This window comes from Ictidomys tridecemlineatus, chromosome 10 (genome assembly GCF_052094955.1).
Source record: "Ictidomys tridecemlineatus isolate mIctTri1 chromosome 10, mIctTri1.hap1, whole genome shotgun sequence".
NCBI lineage: Eukaryota > Metazoa > Chordata > Mammalia > Rodentia > Sciuridae > Ictidomys > Ictidomys tridecemlineatus.
The window spans coordinates 33,109,661-33,126,381 of record NC_135486.1 but is presented as its reverse complement, the minus strand read 5'-3'; the positions used below and the strand labels follow the sequence as shown (position 1 = coordinate 33,126,381).

The following is a 16,721-nucleotide window of genomic DNA, read 5'->3' as shown; positions in this document are numbered from 1 at the left end:
GTTTCAGATATTCTGCAACATTCTGCAAAAGCCTCCCATGGCCCAAATATTTGGAGGAGGGAGGTGAGGAAAAAGAGAGAAGTTGCCTATTTGATAGTGATTGGCAAAAAACAGTAGCTGACAATACTCAAACCCAGACAAGCAGAATAATAATTTAAAAAAAAATTAAGGTTTTTCAAAACTTCTCAAAATTTTCATAATTCCTGTAGGATATCTGCACTGAATATTCAGTTAAATGGTTAGTATTCAGCAAGGGAAATAACTAAAGACAAAAGATCAAAAAGGGTTAGTTGACTGACAGAAACCAAGGGGTAAAAAATCTACTTCACTGGGCTAGGGCTGTAGCTCAGTGGAAAAGTACTTGCCTTGCCCATGTGAGGCACTGGGTTCAATCCTCAGCACTGCATAAAAATAAACAAATAAAATAAAGGCATGCTGTCCATCTACAAATACAAAAAAAAAAAAATCAAATCTACTTCACCATCTACAACCCGGTCAAAAGATTTATATCCCCTACATTCTAGCTAGTAGAGAAGTTAAAAAATTAAATAATTTTAAAATAACATAAATTACTTTAGTTTTCTGGATGATCTCAACACTTCATTTCACTGATAAATATCAGCGAATTCACTGACAAAGTTCTGTTGGAGACTGAGAATAGCAGGAACTCTCATAGTGAGGCTATAGCAGAGTTACCCCTAGTGGACACAGGGTGAGGTAAAGACAGCCAGAATCAGAGGCAAGTCTGTAGCTACTTTCTTTAACAAGTTGTAAATATGAATTTTTACAACTGAGGAAATCAAGTAAAAGAAATTTATGGATTTTGATTCCTTTCCAAGTCATTGTTGGAACCTAAAGGGAAGACTTCTCTAGAAATAAAGGGATATTTCAGAGGTAGAGCAAATCAAAAAGTTCAGGCCCAGATTGGCTTAACCTACTTGGTTACATATGAAGAAGACAGTAGTAATGAATGAGAGTTGGACTGAAAATGTGTTTGAAAAACTTCCTCTGAAGAGGCCAAACTATTAAGAACTTATCGGGCATTTGCAATATTCCAGGGTCTCTTTTAAGGACTTCAAGTATGGGTCTTATTTTCTTCTCTCACTAATCCCATTATGCACATGATATGTGTTCACTTTAAAAAGAAAGCAAAATACAAGTGAAGACCTATTTATACACAGAGATACTGAGATTTGAAGGTTTGGAACATGGGTTTAGTATCAAGCCTGAACTTAAACATAAATGTATGAGGGGAGAACAATGATTCAATTTATAATCTCTTGATTCATATTGTTTAGCATAAAATTACAGTGATCTGATCATGGCTTCCTAATGTATAAAATTTTCTGCAAAATAAGTTTTTGACCTAGAGAGGAATAATAATAGAGAAGCACAAAGACTAAGGAGGTACTGTGATGAGATCAGTCAGGAAACCTGACTGGCTGGTTAGAAGGCATAAAATCAATGATTCTGAAAGAGTAGCATTTTTGATATGAATGATAAAAAGAATTTGTATAACATGGAAATTTATATTATAGCATTTATAAGTAAAACTTGCAACCAAAAAATTGCTTCTTCCTCAATTTTATAAATTTATAATTTTATTATATGTCCAATTATCCCCAACATAAATAACCCAAAATACCCTGCAAATAGTACAATGTAGAAAAGATGCCTTGGGTGAACACTTACTGCCAACTGTTTTCCCATATACTTTTAAAATACTAAATCAGAGTAATCACAGCTTGAATTTCTTAATGTTAAGAAAACAGTATGATATACACATATAATAATTTATATTGTACCTTAATTTTCAAGTTATTTGTGTATATAAATTAGTACAGTTCCTCTGTAGTATTTGAGTTATATACCTTTTCAATATTGACTACATACCCCTCATCACATTTATAAACAACTTTTGCGCCATATTCAAATTTATTTCCTACTTCAAGATGAAAAGAACCAAATGGAGTATCCCCAGGATGTCCACAGGGTTTTTCTAAAATAAAAAAAACAATTAAAAGAATACACACACACACACACACATATACACATATATATATGTATGTTATGCAGAGAACACATTTTATATAGGAGTTGGTGGACAAAGATATTTGGCATTTAATTAGAGGACAACATTGATTATAAGGAAAATTGAAAATAGCAAAGCTATTATTTTATAATTGAATATATTTTTGAATTTTGTTGAATTACTGTCCTCTTTTTAAAAATAATCATGTATTGCTTTGTATTAAAATGATAAGAATGATATAATTCAACCAGTATTGTTACAATATCAAGTATTAAGCATTTTCAAAACTAAAAGATTTCATAAGTTTCCAAAAAAAAGTGAAGAACTCGGGGTTGTGGCTCAGTGGTAGAGGCACTGGGTTCAATCCTCAGCACCACATAAATGTAAAATAAAGATATTGTGTCCACCTAAAACTTAAGAATAAATATTATTTAAAAAAGCGAAGTACTTACTCTGACATATCCTGGCTGGATTAAGAGCCACCCATTCTCCATTTCTGCATGCCCTTTTGATGGTGCCAAGGGTCCTGTAGCCAGGGTGGCATTTGTAGGTAGCCTGAGTACCCTCTGTATAAGGCTGGTCAGGCCAGGAACCTAACAGAATTTCTGTATCTCCTATTGGAGGAGGTCCTTGGCAATCTGCAAATAATAAAAGCAAACATATGATATGTTGGGGTTGGCTTTGCTTTTAAAAATACCTATGTGGTTACTGATCCATCCCTTGTGGGAATGAGTGTCATGGGTTGGTTTCGATGTGTCCCAAAAAGCTCACTTATAAGATAATGCAAGAAGATTTAGAAGAGAATTGAATGGGTTATGAGAGCTTTAACCCAATCAATGAATGTATCTATTGATTGAGGGATGAGGATTAACAGAGTGGTAAATAAAGGTGAGTAGGGTGTGGCTGGAAGAGATGGGAAGAGTATTTGGTCATTTTGTATCTGGCCAGTGGAGCCTCTCTCTGTCTCTCTGCCTTCTGATCATCATGTGAGCAGCTTCCCTCTGCCACATTCTTCCCTGCTGATGTTTCGCCTCACTTCAGACCCTGAGGAATGGAGCTGCCTATCTATGAACTGAGACTTCTGAAACTGTGAGCCCTCAGATAAACTTTTCCTCCTCTACAATTGTTCTGGTCAGATCTTTTAATCACAGCAACAGAAAGCTGACTAGAACAGTGTGCATGTAAAACAGTGTGTGTGTGTGTTTAAAAGTAAATTGTGGGGTGAAAGGATTAAAATAATTAAATCCAAGTGAGAAAGCCCTATTTCATGCAAACATATGGTCTTTGGCTATTTCTTACCTGGTTATGACTGCCAGCTGTGGATATGGATTGACGATCCAAATTTGAATAAATAGAGGAATAGTAATGAAGAAAGGAAGAACCAGATGAACTTTGAGAGATTACATCTAGCATAAAATTTTCTAAAACTTTTTTTAGAATCAAAGTTCCCTGCAGAGGTTTTGGACTGAAATTTCCCATATTCTCAGACAAAATGTCCAAACAGGAGAAGTGGCCTGCTTTAAGTAAACAGTTAGTATCTTTATTAAACATATTTGCTATATTTGAAAATCACTCAGGATCAAATTTTAAAACAGCAGTCAAAGCATCAAGAAGCAGGTAAATTTATCAGTCTTTTGGGATAGAGGAACAAGATTCTAACCAGGTTCTCAATTGAAAATATATGAGTGTGCATGCACGCACACACACACACACACACACACACACACACACACACACACAGAGAGTCCTCTCTTTGCATCTTTTCATACCAGAAGTGGACTGACTTAAACTAAAATCTAACCCAGGCCCAAATGAGTTTAATTATATCAAAAGAAAGAAAACACTCTCACTGGTGGGAGTAATTACATATACTTAAGTTATCACATTCCATCTCATACAAAATGGATGGACTCAAATGAAAATTAAAGCACACATGAAAGGAGAAAAAGTATGTCCAGGAAGAGAAAATAAAGTTAGTAAATAGCAGACACTTAGCTCCTGAAGCTACAATGCTATCAATACCTTTAGAATAACTCTTTTAAGTATGTTAAAGAAACTATATAAAGAAGATGTAAATGAATAAAAATAAAAAGATACCCCCCAAAAATGACTATAAAAATCATGTGCTATTCTGAAAGTACAGAATAAATATGTGAAATAATGCCTTATGAGTCATATGGACACAGAGGGGAACATATTAAACTTGAAGAAAGTCTAATGTAGAAATGCCACAAGTGAAATACAGAAAGGCTAAAGTGCATAAACAAGAACAAATCAAACAGAGTAAAAAAAATGAGTCATGCAGTGTCAAGTAACACAACATATGAATAACTGGAGTTTCAAAGGAGGGAAAATTGACAGAAGTAATAACTGAAAAATTAATAGCTCAAAGGAGCCTAAAATTGATTAGAGAAACCAAAACACAAATGTAAATCTTGGCAAAATCCCTGAGTATATACACAAAGGAAACCTATATTCAGGCTCTGCTAAAACACACACATAAAAAACAAAAGCAAAAAGCCATACAGAAAAAAAAATTATTTTGATAACAATAAAATAACAACTGAGTCTATAATAGTAAATGTTTAAGCATGAACTCGTTGTCTTACATTTCTAAAATTAGGTGCTTAAAATTTCATTTCTAAAATTAGTTAGGTGCTTAAAATTATATGTAAACTGAGAATTCGTAAAGAAAAATTTATTTTGGCATAATAATTGATAGATGAAAATGGCTGGGCCTCCATCTTTTGGTATTACATCAAACACTAATCTATGTGCTGCTAGGAGGGCATGCAATAAATCTATTGATTTTACTCCAGGTGATTATTCAAGGTAAAAATTCTGGAAGGAATTTTACTGTGGACAGCAGTTGCCTTCCCTGAGAGTTCCAGTCTGTTTGTGACCTTCTCTTTCTGACTTCCCACCATGTAGGTTTCCTAAGCAACTAGAAAGAATCATTTTTAAGAGCAAGATAGATAAATGGGTATATTTATCAACTGATTGACATTTATATAATCTTCTGCTGATTAAACTTTTCTTCTGAAGTCTGAGTGATAAATTAGCATCAGACTTTGTTAAGAAGGCTCGTGCTATGATATCCATGTTTGTTTCTTCCCCAACATTCATGTTTGAACCTAATCACCATGTGTTGGTATTAGGAGGTGGGGTTTGGGGAGGTAATTAGATTATGAAGGTGGAGCTCTCATGAAGGGGATTAGAGCTATGTTAAAAGAAGCTTTAGAGTGGTTTTACAAAGGAGGCTGCCCTGTCCATTCCACTGTGTGGGGACACAAGTAGAAGGTGCTGTCTATGAACCAGCAGGTGCTGTCAGTTGATCCTCTGCTGGCACCTTCTCACACATCGCAGCCTTCAGAACTGTCAAAAATAAACATCTGATGTTTTTATAAACTGCCCAGTTAATGATGGTGTGCTATAGCAGTCCAAATGAATTAAGACAACTAGTTTTAATTCCTAGAATAATTGCCAAAGTTATAGAAGCAGAATTTAGATGAAATTTTTAACCTACTTGAAGGGAAAGATTAAATCATGAAAATTAACCAATTCAGAAGGCAGCAAGATCCTAAAGAGAATCAAATACAGTAAAAGGGATTAAGCTAAAAGGTTAGATTTTTAACTGCAACACATCAGTAATTTTATGACACAGAAATGGATTGAATGTTCCAGTTAAATGGGGAAACTGGCTATCCATAGGAAGAAGGATGAAACTATACTTTTATCTCTCACCCTGCACAAAAATCAACTCAAAATGGATCAAAGACCTAGGGATTAGACCAGAAACTGTGCAACTCCTAGAAGAAAATGTAGGATCATCACTCCAACTCAACAGGCTACCTAACACTCAGGAAATAATGGCAACAGTTCATAAATGGAATAGTATGAAATTAAAAATCTTCTGCACAGCAAAGGAAACAATTAAAAATGTGAAGAGAGAACCTACAGAATGAGAGAAAATCTTTACTAGTGACTCTTCTGACATAGGTTAATATCTAGGACATATAAAGAACTCAAAAAACTTCACACCAAAAAAATCAAATAACCCAATTACTAAAAGGGCAAACAAATTAAACACAAATTTCTCAAAGAAGAAATACAAATACATATGAAAAATTATTCCACATTATTAACAATCAAGGAAATGGAAATCAAAACTACACTGAGATTTCATCTACACCAGTCAGAATGGCAGTCATCAAGAATACTAATAATGCTGGGAGCAGTGGCGCATGCCTAAAATCCCAGACCTCAGGAGACTGAGACAGGAGAATCCCAAGTTCAAAACCAGCCTCAGCAATTTAGCAAGGCCTTAAGCAACTCAGCAAGACCCTGCCTCTATATAAAAATATAAAAATGGGCTGGGGATGTGGTTCAGTGGTTAAATGCCCCCGGTATCAGTCCCCAGTACAAAAAAAAAAAAAAAGTCTAAAATAAAATATGAAGCACCTAGTAAAAAGTATATATATGTTTCAAAATTACTGTTGGAGACAGTGTGTACCTCTTGAATAATTGAAGAGAACAAAGCAAGAAAAATTCTTAAGGTTATTTTGAAAAACTTACAAAACAAACGACTTACTTTATATACAAAGAACACTGTACCCAACAATGTTTTTTAAAAAAAAAATAAAATATTTATGAAAATAAATTACATTAGATGATAATAATGCAAGTTCTGATAAATTTCAAATTATCAAAATCAGAATATATTCTTGTTCCCCCATGTTATAAGAAAAAAAAACAAACAAGAAAATCGCAATAAACAAAAATTGGTTAACAAATACATAAAGTCTTCTATAGGTCAATGAGAAAATCAGTGAGAATTAGAAAATATTTTGAAGTGAATAATAACCAAAGTTGTATACAAACATTTAGTAAAAATAAGTGAAAATACAGAAAGGAGGTAAAACTTAAGGAAGTGAGAATTCTCAAAAAGCTAGAAAAATAGCTGTGTAGAAAGAAATTAGTAAATAATAGTAAAAAGAGCAGAAATAATAAAATGAAAAAATACACAATATATAAAGCATTAAAGAAACTAAAAGCTAGTTTGGGGACAAAACAAAATTAACGCAATCCTGACAAGACTAATCAAGAGTAAAGGGAGGGGGCACAAATAATCATCATTAGAAATAAAACAGATGATTAGAATTATTTGCAATAGATTATGTTCATGTTTTGTTTACTTATATGTATTATATTTTACAATATAATATGAAAGAAAAATCTATATATTATTCTTACTTGTATTATTAATTATATGATATAAAAATAAAAACAAAATTAATAAATACAGGGGCATGGGGGAAGGAAGGATAGTAGAATGAATCAGACATTATTGCCCAGACATTATGACTTTATGACCAGTAGAATTTTACATCATGTACAACTAGAAGGATGAGAAATTTTATTTCATCTAAGTGTGATGTGTAAGGGTGCATTCTACTGTCATGTATAGCTAAATAGAACAAACAAAAGAAAAGAAAATAAAATGAAAAAATAAATATGCTGGTTATTAATTTTAATTGTTAATGCTTTTAAGACTGTGTGCTGTTTAACTAAGTTACAATAACAGTGATATTAGATTGCATCTTAGTTTTTAAAAATGATAAATTTTAAGTTATTTATAATCACACATATTAATTAGATTATTATTTAAATTGTCAAAATTCTTTTATTACTTGGCTTTATAATACTGGTAATTATTTAGCATTCTGTTCTGGAATTTCTTTTTACAAAATATGGGGAAAGTGGCTAGGGTTGGGGCTCAGTGGTAGAGCACTTGCCTGGTGTAAGGCACTGGGTTCGATCCTCAGCACCACATAAAAATAAATAAATAAATAAAATAAAGGTATTGTGTTCATCTATAACTAAAAATATTTTTTTAAAGTAAGGAGAAAAACTAACATAACTGATACAAGTCCTACATATTCAGCAAAAAAATTTTTACATTTCATAAAAACAAACAAACAAAGACACTCCTGTGAAATTGAATTTTGTGAAAAAATAAAATATCTGTGTAGGCTGTAATATTCATTGATTTTCCTCTGAAGATTTTGCAAAATATTTTAACATTAGTGTTAGTGAAGTTGGTTAACTTGAGCTTCCTCATTAGAGCTTTGATTTTCATAATTTAAACAAAATCTTCTCCACTATGTGGTGCTAATATCCTGTTACAAAACACCACCACTCTCCACCCTTCACCACTACCAAAAAGCCTGATGTTTTTGTTTTGATATTGAAATTTTATGTCTAGGTTGCTACATGGAGAATTTCTCTTTAGTTATAGGTTGCACTGTGCGTCTTTAACTTTCAAAATTCAGATCAATTTTGTGGTGTTCCTGTTACTAGGAAAATACATTAGTTAAATATCAAATGTAGTTCCCAACATTGTAAGTAGAGACTACTTTCCACGACCTTAAAAATTTTTTTTTTTTTTAGAGAGAGTGAGAGAGGAGAGAGAGAGAGAGAGAGAGAGAGAGAATTTTTAATATTTATTTTTTAGTTCTCGGCGGACACAACATCTTTGTTGGTATGTGGTGCTGAAGATCGAACCCGGGCCACAGGCATGCCAGACGAGCTCGCTAACGCTTGAGCCACATCCCCAGCCCCACGACCTTAAAATTTTGATAAATCCAGTTCCTTTGCCTTTATTAAGTTAATGGGACAAAGAGATGCAAAGTTTCCTATCAATTTATTTTATTAAAATCACTTTTATTAAAGGAATACCTCTACCCAAAATGTAGTTCATCTGCAAAGAGTTTGCCCCAATAATTTTTTCTGCTTACTATTCAAATTTCAAACAATATGTTTATACTTCTAATTCTTGATCTTTCAAATTTAGTTACTTTTAACAAGAAATAAAGTATAAGGCCATATCTCTTCCTACCAGCTCCTCACAATCTTACTTTGTATATAGGTGTTTATCAGACCTAAGGAATTCTCATACGATTACCTTTTCTTTCTTTCTTTTTTTTTTTTTTTAACCACAAATAATTTTTAACACTCTAGTGCTTTCTTTCACAATTTTAAGTGGCATCACTGGATTTTGTAAGAAAAGAAATCATCATCCCTTCTCCATTTCCCCACTTTCTGTTACTGACAAGCCTAACTTGACTCTAGGCCTCAGCTCTTCTATTCTTCAGGCCATTCTGTACAAAACCACAAGTGATAGTTGCAAATCTGATCACATCACTCCTGTGATTAAAATTCTTCTAAGACTCCTTTTTACTAAGGAGTCTTCATTCCTTACCTCCACCTGCTATTTTCTCCAATCTCTTCTCATATGTATCCCACTTATTAACTGGGGTAGCTCTACCCTGGTTTGTTTATAATTTGTTAAGCATTTCAAAACTTGTCTCTCTTTAGTTTTTTTTCTTTTTTTTAAGATTTTTTTCTCTAGTTGTTTCTTCCTCTAGAATATTTGTACTAGATATTTTTGATGACTGGCTTTGCTTCATTTTTCAGATCTCTATTCAAATGCTGCTTGCTCAAAGTCATCCAGTTTTTACTAGTCGATACCCAAGTCTAGTTCATCTAATGTCACAACACAGTTCCACCCCAAGTCCTTTCCTTTGGCCCTTGTTTCCTTCATATCTTAGTTTTTTATATTTATTTTTTAGTTTTAGGTAGACATGGTATCTTTATTTTGTCTTTATGTGGTGTTGAGGATTGAACCCAGTACCTTGCACATGCCAGGCGAGTGTGCTACCACTTAAGCCACATCTCCAGCCCCATATCTTAGTTTATAATTCAGTCTATCACTCTCAAAGTATAAGCTAACTGAAATTGAGGACTGTCTCTGTTTGTATGGTAGAATAATTTTCAATAATATTTAATATCTTCTCTCTTAAAGTACATCTTGACTATTTTTGTTGTAATCCCCAATACATGGAATTTTTATTACCAACTATGTCATAGCAAAAATAGTTCAAGTAATAATTCACCATATTGAGTTATAACAATAGTTAAGCATTTCTTACGTTAGGATGTTTATTTGCCTGAATTAACAACAACAACAACAAAAAAAAAACCTACAGGTTCAACCTTAATAAAAAACATTCTCAAAAATTTCTAAGAAATCAATAAGTTATTTTGCTCCAAATAATCAAACCATCAACATGTATGTACAAAATTTCTTGAATTAAATTGGCAGTTCTTAAAGAAAATTGAATAGGGACTTATTAAACAGGCAGCATAAAAATATTTTTCAAAGTGTGAAAATGTTTTTTTCATGTTTGACTTATCTTAAAAGTTTTAAAAGTTTTTATGTTATGCTTCCAATTACAGATTAGTAAGTAAAGTCAGTGTTCTTATATCCAAGTATTTGTTTGGATTTAAACAACAAATGTTTCGTCCTATAAATTTATTGTCATTTAATCATCATTTACCTTTTATTTACTTTCAAATTTAAGAGAATGTATTATTTTCTTTGTATCTTTGAGTTTTTTTAATTGTCCCATTATGATTATAGATAATAGTGGGATTCAGAAAACTTTACTTAAATGTTTACTTTTTTTGTACATTTGCTCTATTTTTCTAAAATCACTTTTTTTTGGAGAAAAAAGAATACAGTAGGAGATATTTTTAAATAGCCTACTTCTTAACTTAGATTATGGTAGAATATACTAAAAACCCAAACTACAAAATCAATTTAGAAAAAAATAAAGCAAATGAACAAAATGAAAATGGAAAAAAGCAAATATTTTGCATCAAATTTCTTTCCTATCTTCTCATGGATATACATGAGTATACTTCATATGCATATATATGGTATGATCCAAATACCTTCTAAAAATGTTATTCAAATTAGAAGTATCATGAGAAGAAAGGTAATTGGAAAAATTGGTGTAAAGAAAATATCAGTGGCAGTAAGGAAGTTTTGTATTTTTTTTAAAAAAAAAACTCTAAAAAGGAATAGAGTTTATGTTGCACTTAATAAGCTTTCAAAAAATAAAATTATATATTTTTTATATTTAAAGAGGTGATTGTGAAATTTCTGTGTAAATTTTTTTAATAGTGAAATAGTATGATGATTATTCCAGGCTGGGGCTGGAGTTATAGCTCAGTGGTGAAGTGATTGCCTTATGTGTGTGAGGCTCTGTGTTCAATCCTCAGCACCACATAAAAATAAATAAATAAAATAAAGGTATTGTGTCCATCTACAACTTAAAACAAATTATATTAAAAAAATTATTCCAGAATCATAAAAAGAGAATGGAAAAACAGGTAACAACCATAAGAAACTGGGTAAAATAACAGGGATGCCATAATTAGGTTGAAATACATTATTATCAGAAAACAGCTTGAGATTCCACTGAGATCAAATCTCTTGAAACATATAGTGTCTGAGTAGCTATTTCCTACTGCCCATCATTATTTCAGCATTAAAATAAATTGTTAGTATATATGGAATGAGTTTTCATGACGCTTGACTGGCGGCCACAAAAAGCAGCTTAGCCACAGGGCAACGTTAAAATGAGACCCTGAGTATCCTGCATTAGGAATAATTTAGCATCTGAGTAATTATCAGCAAATTTTGGGGATAAATATTAAAAGAGAAAGGAAGCTGGGCGCTGAATCCCAGCGGCTCATGAGGCTGAGGCAGGAGGATCATGAGTTCAAAGTTCAAAACCAGCCTCAGCAAAAAGCAAGGTGCTAAGCAACTCAATGAGACCCTGTCTCTAAATAAAATATAAAAAAAATGGCTGGGGATGTGGCTCAGTGGTTGAGTTCCCCAGAGTCCAATTCCTAGTACCAAAAAAAAAAAAAAAAAAAAAAAAAAGGAGAGAGAGAGAGAGAGAGAGAGAAACACATTGTACAAAATTCTATTGCTAGCAGCTGTGAAATTTAAAAACTGATGGAGCAAATAGATACATGGAGACAGGTTTGTACATTTGATGTTCCTCCGTCTTTAATGTCTTCTTTGACTACCTTTTCTGGCTAACTCCTACTCAATCTTCAAAACCTATCTTGGGGAGCTGGGGTTGTAAGTTCAGCTTTATAGCACTCGTCTAGCACGTGTGATGAACTGGATTCAATCCTCAGCATCACATAAAAATAATAAATAAATAAATAAATAAATAAATGTCCGTGTGTGTGTGTGTGTGTGTGTGTGTGTGTGTGTGTGTGTGTGTGTATTTATATATATTCTAAATCCTATCCTGGATACCACAAAAATCTTAACATACTTCTCTCTTTGTTCCATCTTTTAAAAACCAACTTCCCAACTGTACCCTACCCTATCCATATCTCCCAATTTATTTTCCTGCTTTACTTACATAGTCCTATAGTATCTTTTGTTTATATCTGTCATGATAGTTTATGATAAAATACAATGTATTAATATACTAAAATATTCATTTTTTTGTTTATTCTTCCTCTAAGCTATCTCCTTTAGAAAATACTTGTCATACTGCCTAGTACTTAGAAGTCACAAAGTGATCACCGAATGAATGAATGGATGAATGAAAATGAAACTATCTAGGAGATTTCCCATTTGATCTATAGGTTTTGGCCCATAGGAAAAGGGCATATTAGACAGCAGCAAATGTAAAAATACAAAAGACAATGAGGAAACAATGTTTAGTGCACTTAAAAGCTGTTCCATGAACCCAGAAACTCCAATTTCTGTAATTCCATTGTGCATCTGTTCTATGTATCCCAAGTCTGAATTTATGATAGAGTTTTGAACCAAGGAATCACTTTAATTTAGCTTGAAAAAGAAAAAAAAAAACTTTCAGGAACCTTTGAAGGAACATTCTATAATCACTTTTCTATATATTACATTTCCAGTTAACAAGGTTTATGAGAAAGTTGGCTTTCTAAGTTAAAATGTCAAAACAAATAAAAGTGCTCTGTCAAATCTTTATGTTCTTTTTCTTTTATTATTTCATGTTGGGTATTTTTTTCCCCATCTGTTCCATTACTTTATTTTCTCCGAGTTATTTTTTGCAATGCTTTTTTATATAATTTTAAGCAAAAAATGAAACACATTTTCCAAATTACCTCATGCCCTTTTTAGGGTCAAGGTTCTGAGATTTATTAATGTTAAGAAATGGATAAAGTGCACATTAGTTAACGGAGCACAAGACAGATTGGTTGGCAGAATCTCAAAGACCTAGGCATGTGGGGGGATGGTGTGGGGGGAGGAGGCATAACTGCAAAGAAGGAAAAAGTGGTGGACTGAAAAAAACAGAGACTTAGTGGATAAAAACAGATCAATTTCAACTTTGGATCAAACCTTAGTAACCAAAGGCCAAAAATAAAAACTGTTTACTAATCTGTTTTTGAACTTACATGTAGAAACTTACTTCTCCCTTAGAATGATGTCAGTTTGCAATGTGTAAATATTTAGTTTCAGTTTAAAATTGTATGCAGGAAGGGCAGCATATGCTTTGCCAGAATATGCCTAAATTTACAGTGAACAAGACCCACCTTAGTACACCTCTCACTTTCCCACCATCTCTGAGGATGGTGTCTGGACCCCTGGTCACTCTCATCCCTCTCCTCTACATGGGAGCACTTGGTGTTCGAGAATTACTCTGTCCTTTTCTTGTTACCATCCATTTCTACCTTCCCCCACTAAAATGGTAATAACATTGCCAGGTTATAATAATTCACAGGAAATTATGGAGGATAATTAAAGTATTGATTCAGAGTATTTGTCATTCCATGTAAATTACAGATTGGTTGAATTTATGACAACATCAACTTGCAAAGTATTTCAGGAGAAGAGAAGATATTAAAGACAACTCAGATACTGTATGGGATTCCACTTTGTGTTCTAGTCATACAGGTAAAAACCCATATACCTATCTCTGATTATGTGGAGTTTGGGTAAATGGGGGATTTTATTTGTCACACCATTTGAGATAATATACTATCACTTTTTTTGGATAAGAAAATGACATATAACACTTATATGTTTATCTTTATCAAGAGTAATTTTTATTGATGTGTATTTAGTTTTTATATGATATATAATATGTTTTTTTTCACATTAGGGTTAACTCAAATTTTAAAATATCTTACACCTGAAACCAGTAGAGTTGTTTCTACTACAACATGGATGTGCTATTGCTCAATTCACCACCAGGAACTGATATCACATTTAAACAACATTGAAGAAAAATAAAATACAAGTGAAACAAGCCAGCTGGAATTGATTATGCAAATGAAGAATTTAAATCACTCTTATTGAATAATCATGTATACTGTGCTGCACTCCATTTTAATAATATTTCAAATTTCACTTTGTAATCATTTAAACAGTTCAATTTAACTTGGCCTTAATTCTTTATTTTGAAAAATTAGTTATAAAAAATAAAATAAATCTTCTTTACATGTTAAATGATATCTACATAAAATTTCAGCAAACAGTATGTAATGTAAAACATTAAAAGCATTCCCATAAAATAAGAAAAGTCAAAAATATTTATTTAAGGGAAAAGAAGGTTTGCTATGATTGGTAATATTCACATTCTTTTAGAACATTTGCAGATACAATAACACTTTATTTTCAAATTCAAATTATTGTATTTATGTGTGCAAGAAAATTATATCTGCCTGGTTCTAAAAGTAGCCAAATTATGCTATATACTTGTATGAATATACCACAATGAATCACTAATGAAAACATTAAATAAATAAATAAATAAATAAGCACATAAATACATAAAGTTTTTTTTTTTAAGTCACTAGATATGGGTAAGGATATAACTCTGATAGAGTACTTTCCTTCCACTGTATGAAAGGCCTTGAGTTTAATTCCCAGTACTGAGGGGTGAAAAAAAGTTGCTGGATATTAGGTTTATGAGCTAAGAAGCAATAACATATTAGAGAATATAACTTAAAAAAAGGTTACAATAATTCAAAACATATTAACTTTTTAAAAAAAAAATCCTAAAGAACATAACTGAAAAAAAATCTGCATTTATTTTCTAGATTGGAAAAACCTCAAAGGAGAATATTTCTGTAACATTTGCTAATACTCTTCAGGGGCTAGATACTATATTGTAGGCACTCAATCAAAATGTTTTAGATAAATAAAAAGTTGGGGAAATTATGAATGATATGTTATTCAATTGACATTATAATGTTGCTCAAATACCTGTCACATAATCTAATTATCTATCATGAATTAGCAAAGCAAACTTCCTCTGAGGATAAAAATTTAATCTATTGGTAATTATAGGTAGAATTAAATTTAATTATAGGGGCTGGGGCTGTGTCTCAGTGGTAAGCACTTGCTTTGCATGGATGAGGCAATGGGTTCAATTCTCAGCACTACATAAAAATAAACAAATAAAGATATTGTGTCCATCTACAACTAAAAAGAATTTTTAAAAATTTAATTATAAATTCAGAATTTGTTTTACTATTATAAAAAAAAATCCTAGTGCTCACATTTACTAATCCAAAAGAGTTCTCACAGAAAATATGCCTTATAGAAAACCATAGGAAAAAAGAAACCAAATGAAAAAGTTAAATGTGACAAATATTGTATATTCAATTGTGTTTCAAACTGATATGGTCTTCTCATTCTAATAATACAAGTAATGTTTTTCTACAAAACTTTTAAGGCCATGGTAAAATTATTTGTAAATTATTATTTTTTAGGAAGAGTTAAAATGATATCTGAAATAAATCCAATCATTATTGATTTGAAGGCTTTCTTTGATTATGTACATGTACATATCTCTCACTACTTTCACATAAAGCATTTTGATGAAGCTTGAAAACAAAAAGCGTAGACTGTATCTTATGTTAATTACATGGGAAATGATCATACCAAATTAGTTTTCAGAAACACTTATTGAAATAATTTCTTAAATTATACATGAAATAGAATTATGAATAGTCAGGTATGCCATTCAAATAAGGTAATTACATTTTTAAAAAATATTTATTTTAGTTGTAGATGAACACACAATATCTTTGTTTGTTTTTATGTGGTGCTGAGGATTGAACCCAGTGCCTCACACATGAGAGGCAAGCACTTTACCACTGAGCTACAACCCCAGCCCAGGTAATTACATTTTTAATGTATAAAATGTTAAAAGCCAAACACTGAGCTACAACTACTAATTAAATCACATTTTCTAGACTAAATTTTAATTATGTGAAAACAACATCAGCAAATGTTTCCTAAGACACTTATGAGGAAAAAGCTTTTTTGTTTTCATCTTACCTTCTGCTGTACAAACAGTCCACAATATCAACCAAATAATCTTTGCAGACAATCTCATGTTTCGAATCTTTTAAGGGCACATTTATTAGCTGAGAGTGCTCACAGGGTCCAGTTCACCTCTGCTAAAAATCGAAAGCAGTACAGGAAAGTACCTTCTAAAGGAAGTTGAAAGAGCTTGGGAAATAGGGATTACTAGATGCTCCACCCATCAGAAACTTTGCAAAGCAAAGGAGGAGAAGAAAAAAAAAAAAAACCTACTAATCCTAGCATCACCAGAACTTGATCAGGATTCTTACTGCACTCCCACTGAATGCTAATGCTGTGAACTTTCTTTGATTTGTTCTGGAAAAGGAAGGCATGTTCTCTATAGGAACAAGCTCAGGTCTCCTGGAATGTAGAAGCAGCAGGGGGTTATCACCTCCTGGGATTTCATAAACTCTCCAGTAATCCAACTCTGTTCAGTTCTATTGCATGTAAACCACGGAACAG

The 16,721-nt window shown here is 32.2% G+C and overlaps 1 protein-coding gene across 4 annotated transcripts in view; it reads right to left on the bottom strand.

The window, feature by feature from the left end:
• Nucleotides 1-16,446, bottom strand: part of LOC101973713 (complement factor H-like) — a 72,980-nt gene extending 56,534 nt beyond the window's left edge. For 2 of the 4 annotated variants that reach the window (XM_078022685.1, XM_078022686.1), the window contains exons 1-3: nucleotides 16,233-16,433; nucleotides 2,485-2,670; nucleotides 1,894-1,999 (exon numbers count right to left, since the gene is read on the bottom strand). In XM_078022685.1, the coding sequence (XP_077878811.1) occupies nucleotides 1,894-1,999; nucleotides 2,485-2,670; nucleotides 16,233-16,290 (350 nt within the window). In that variant the 5' untranslated portion in view covers nucleotides 16,291-16,433. Of the gene's footprint in view, nucleotides 1-1,893; nucleotides 2,000-2,484; nucleotides 2,671-16,232 lie in introns of all 4 variants that reach the window. The other 2 variants (XM_078022687.1, XM_078022684.1) reach the window with 2 other exon arrangements.
• Between the last annotated feature and the right edge of the window lie 275 nt (nucleotides 16,447-16,721).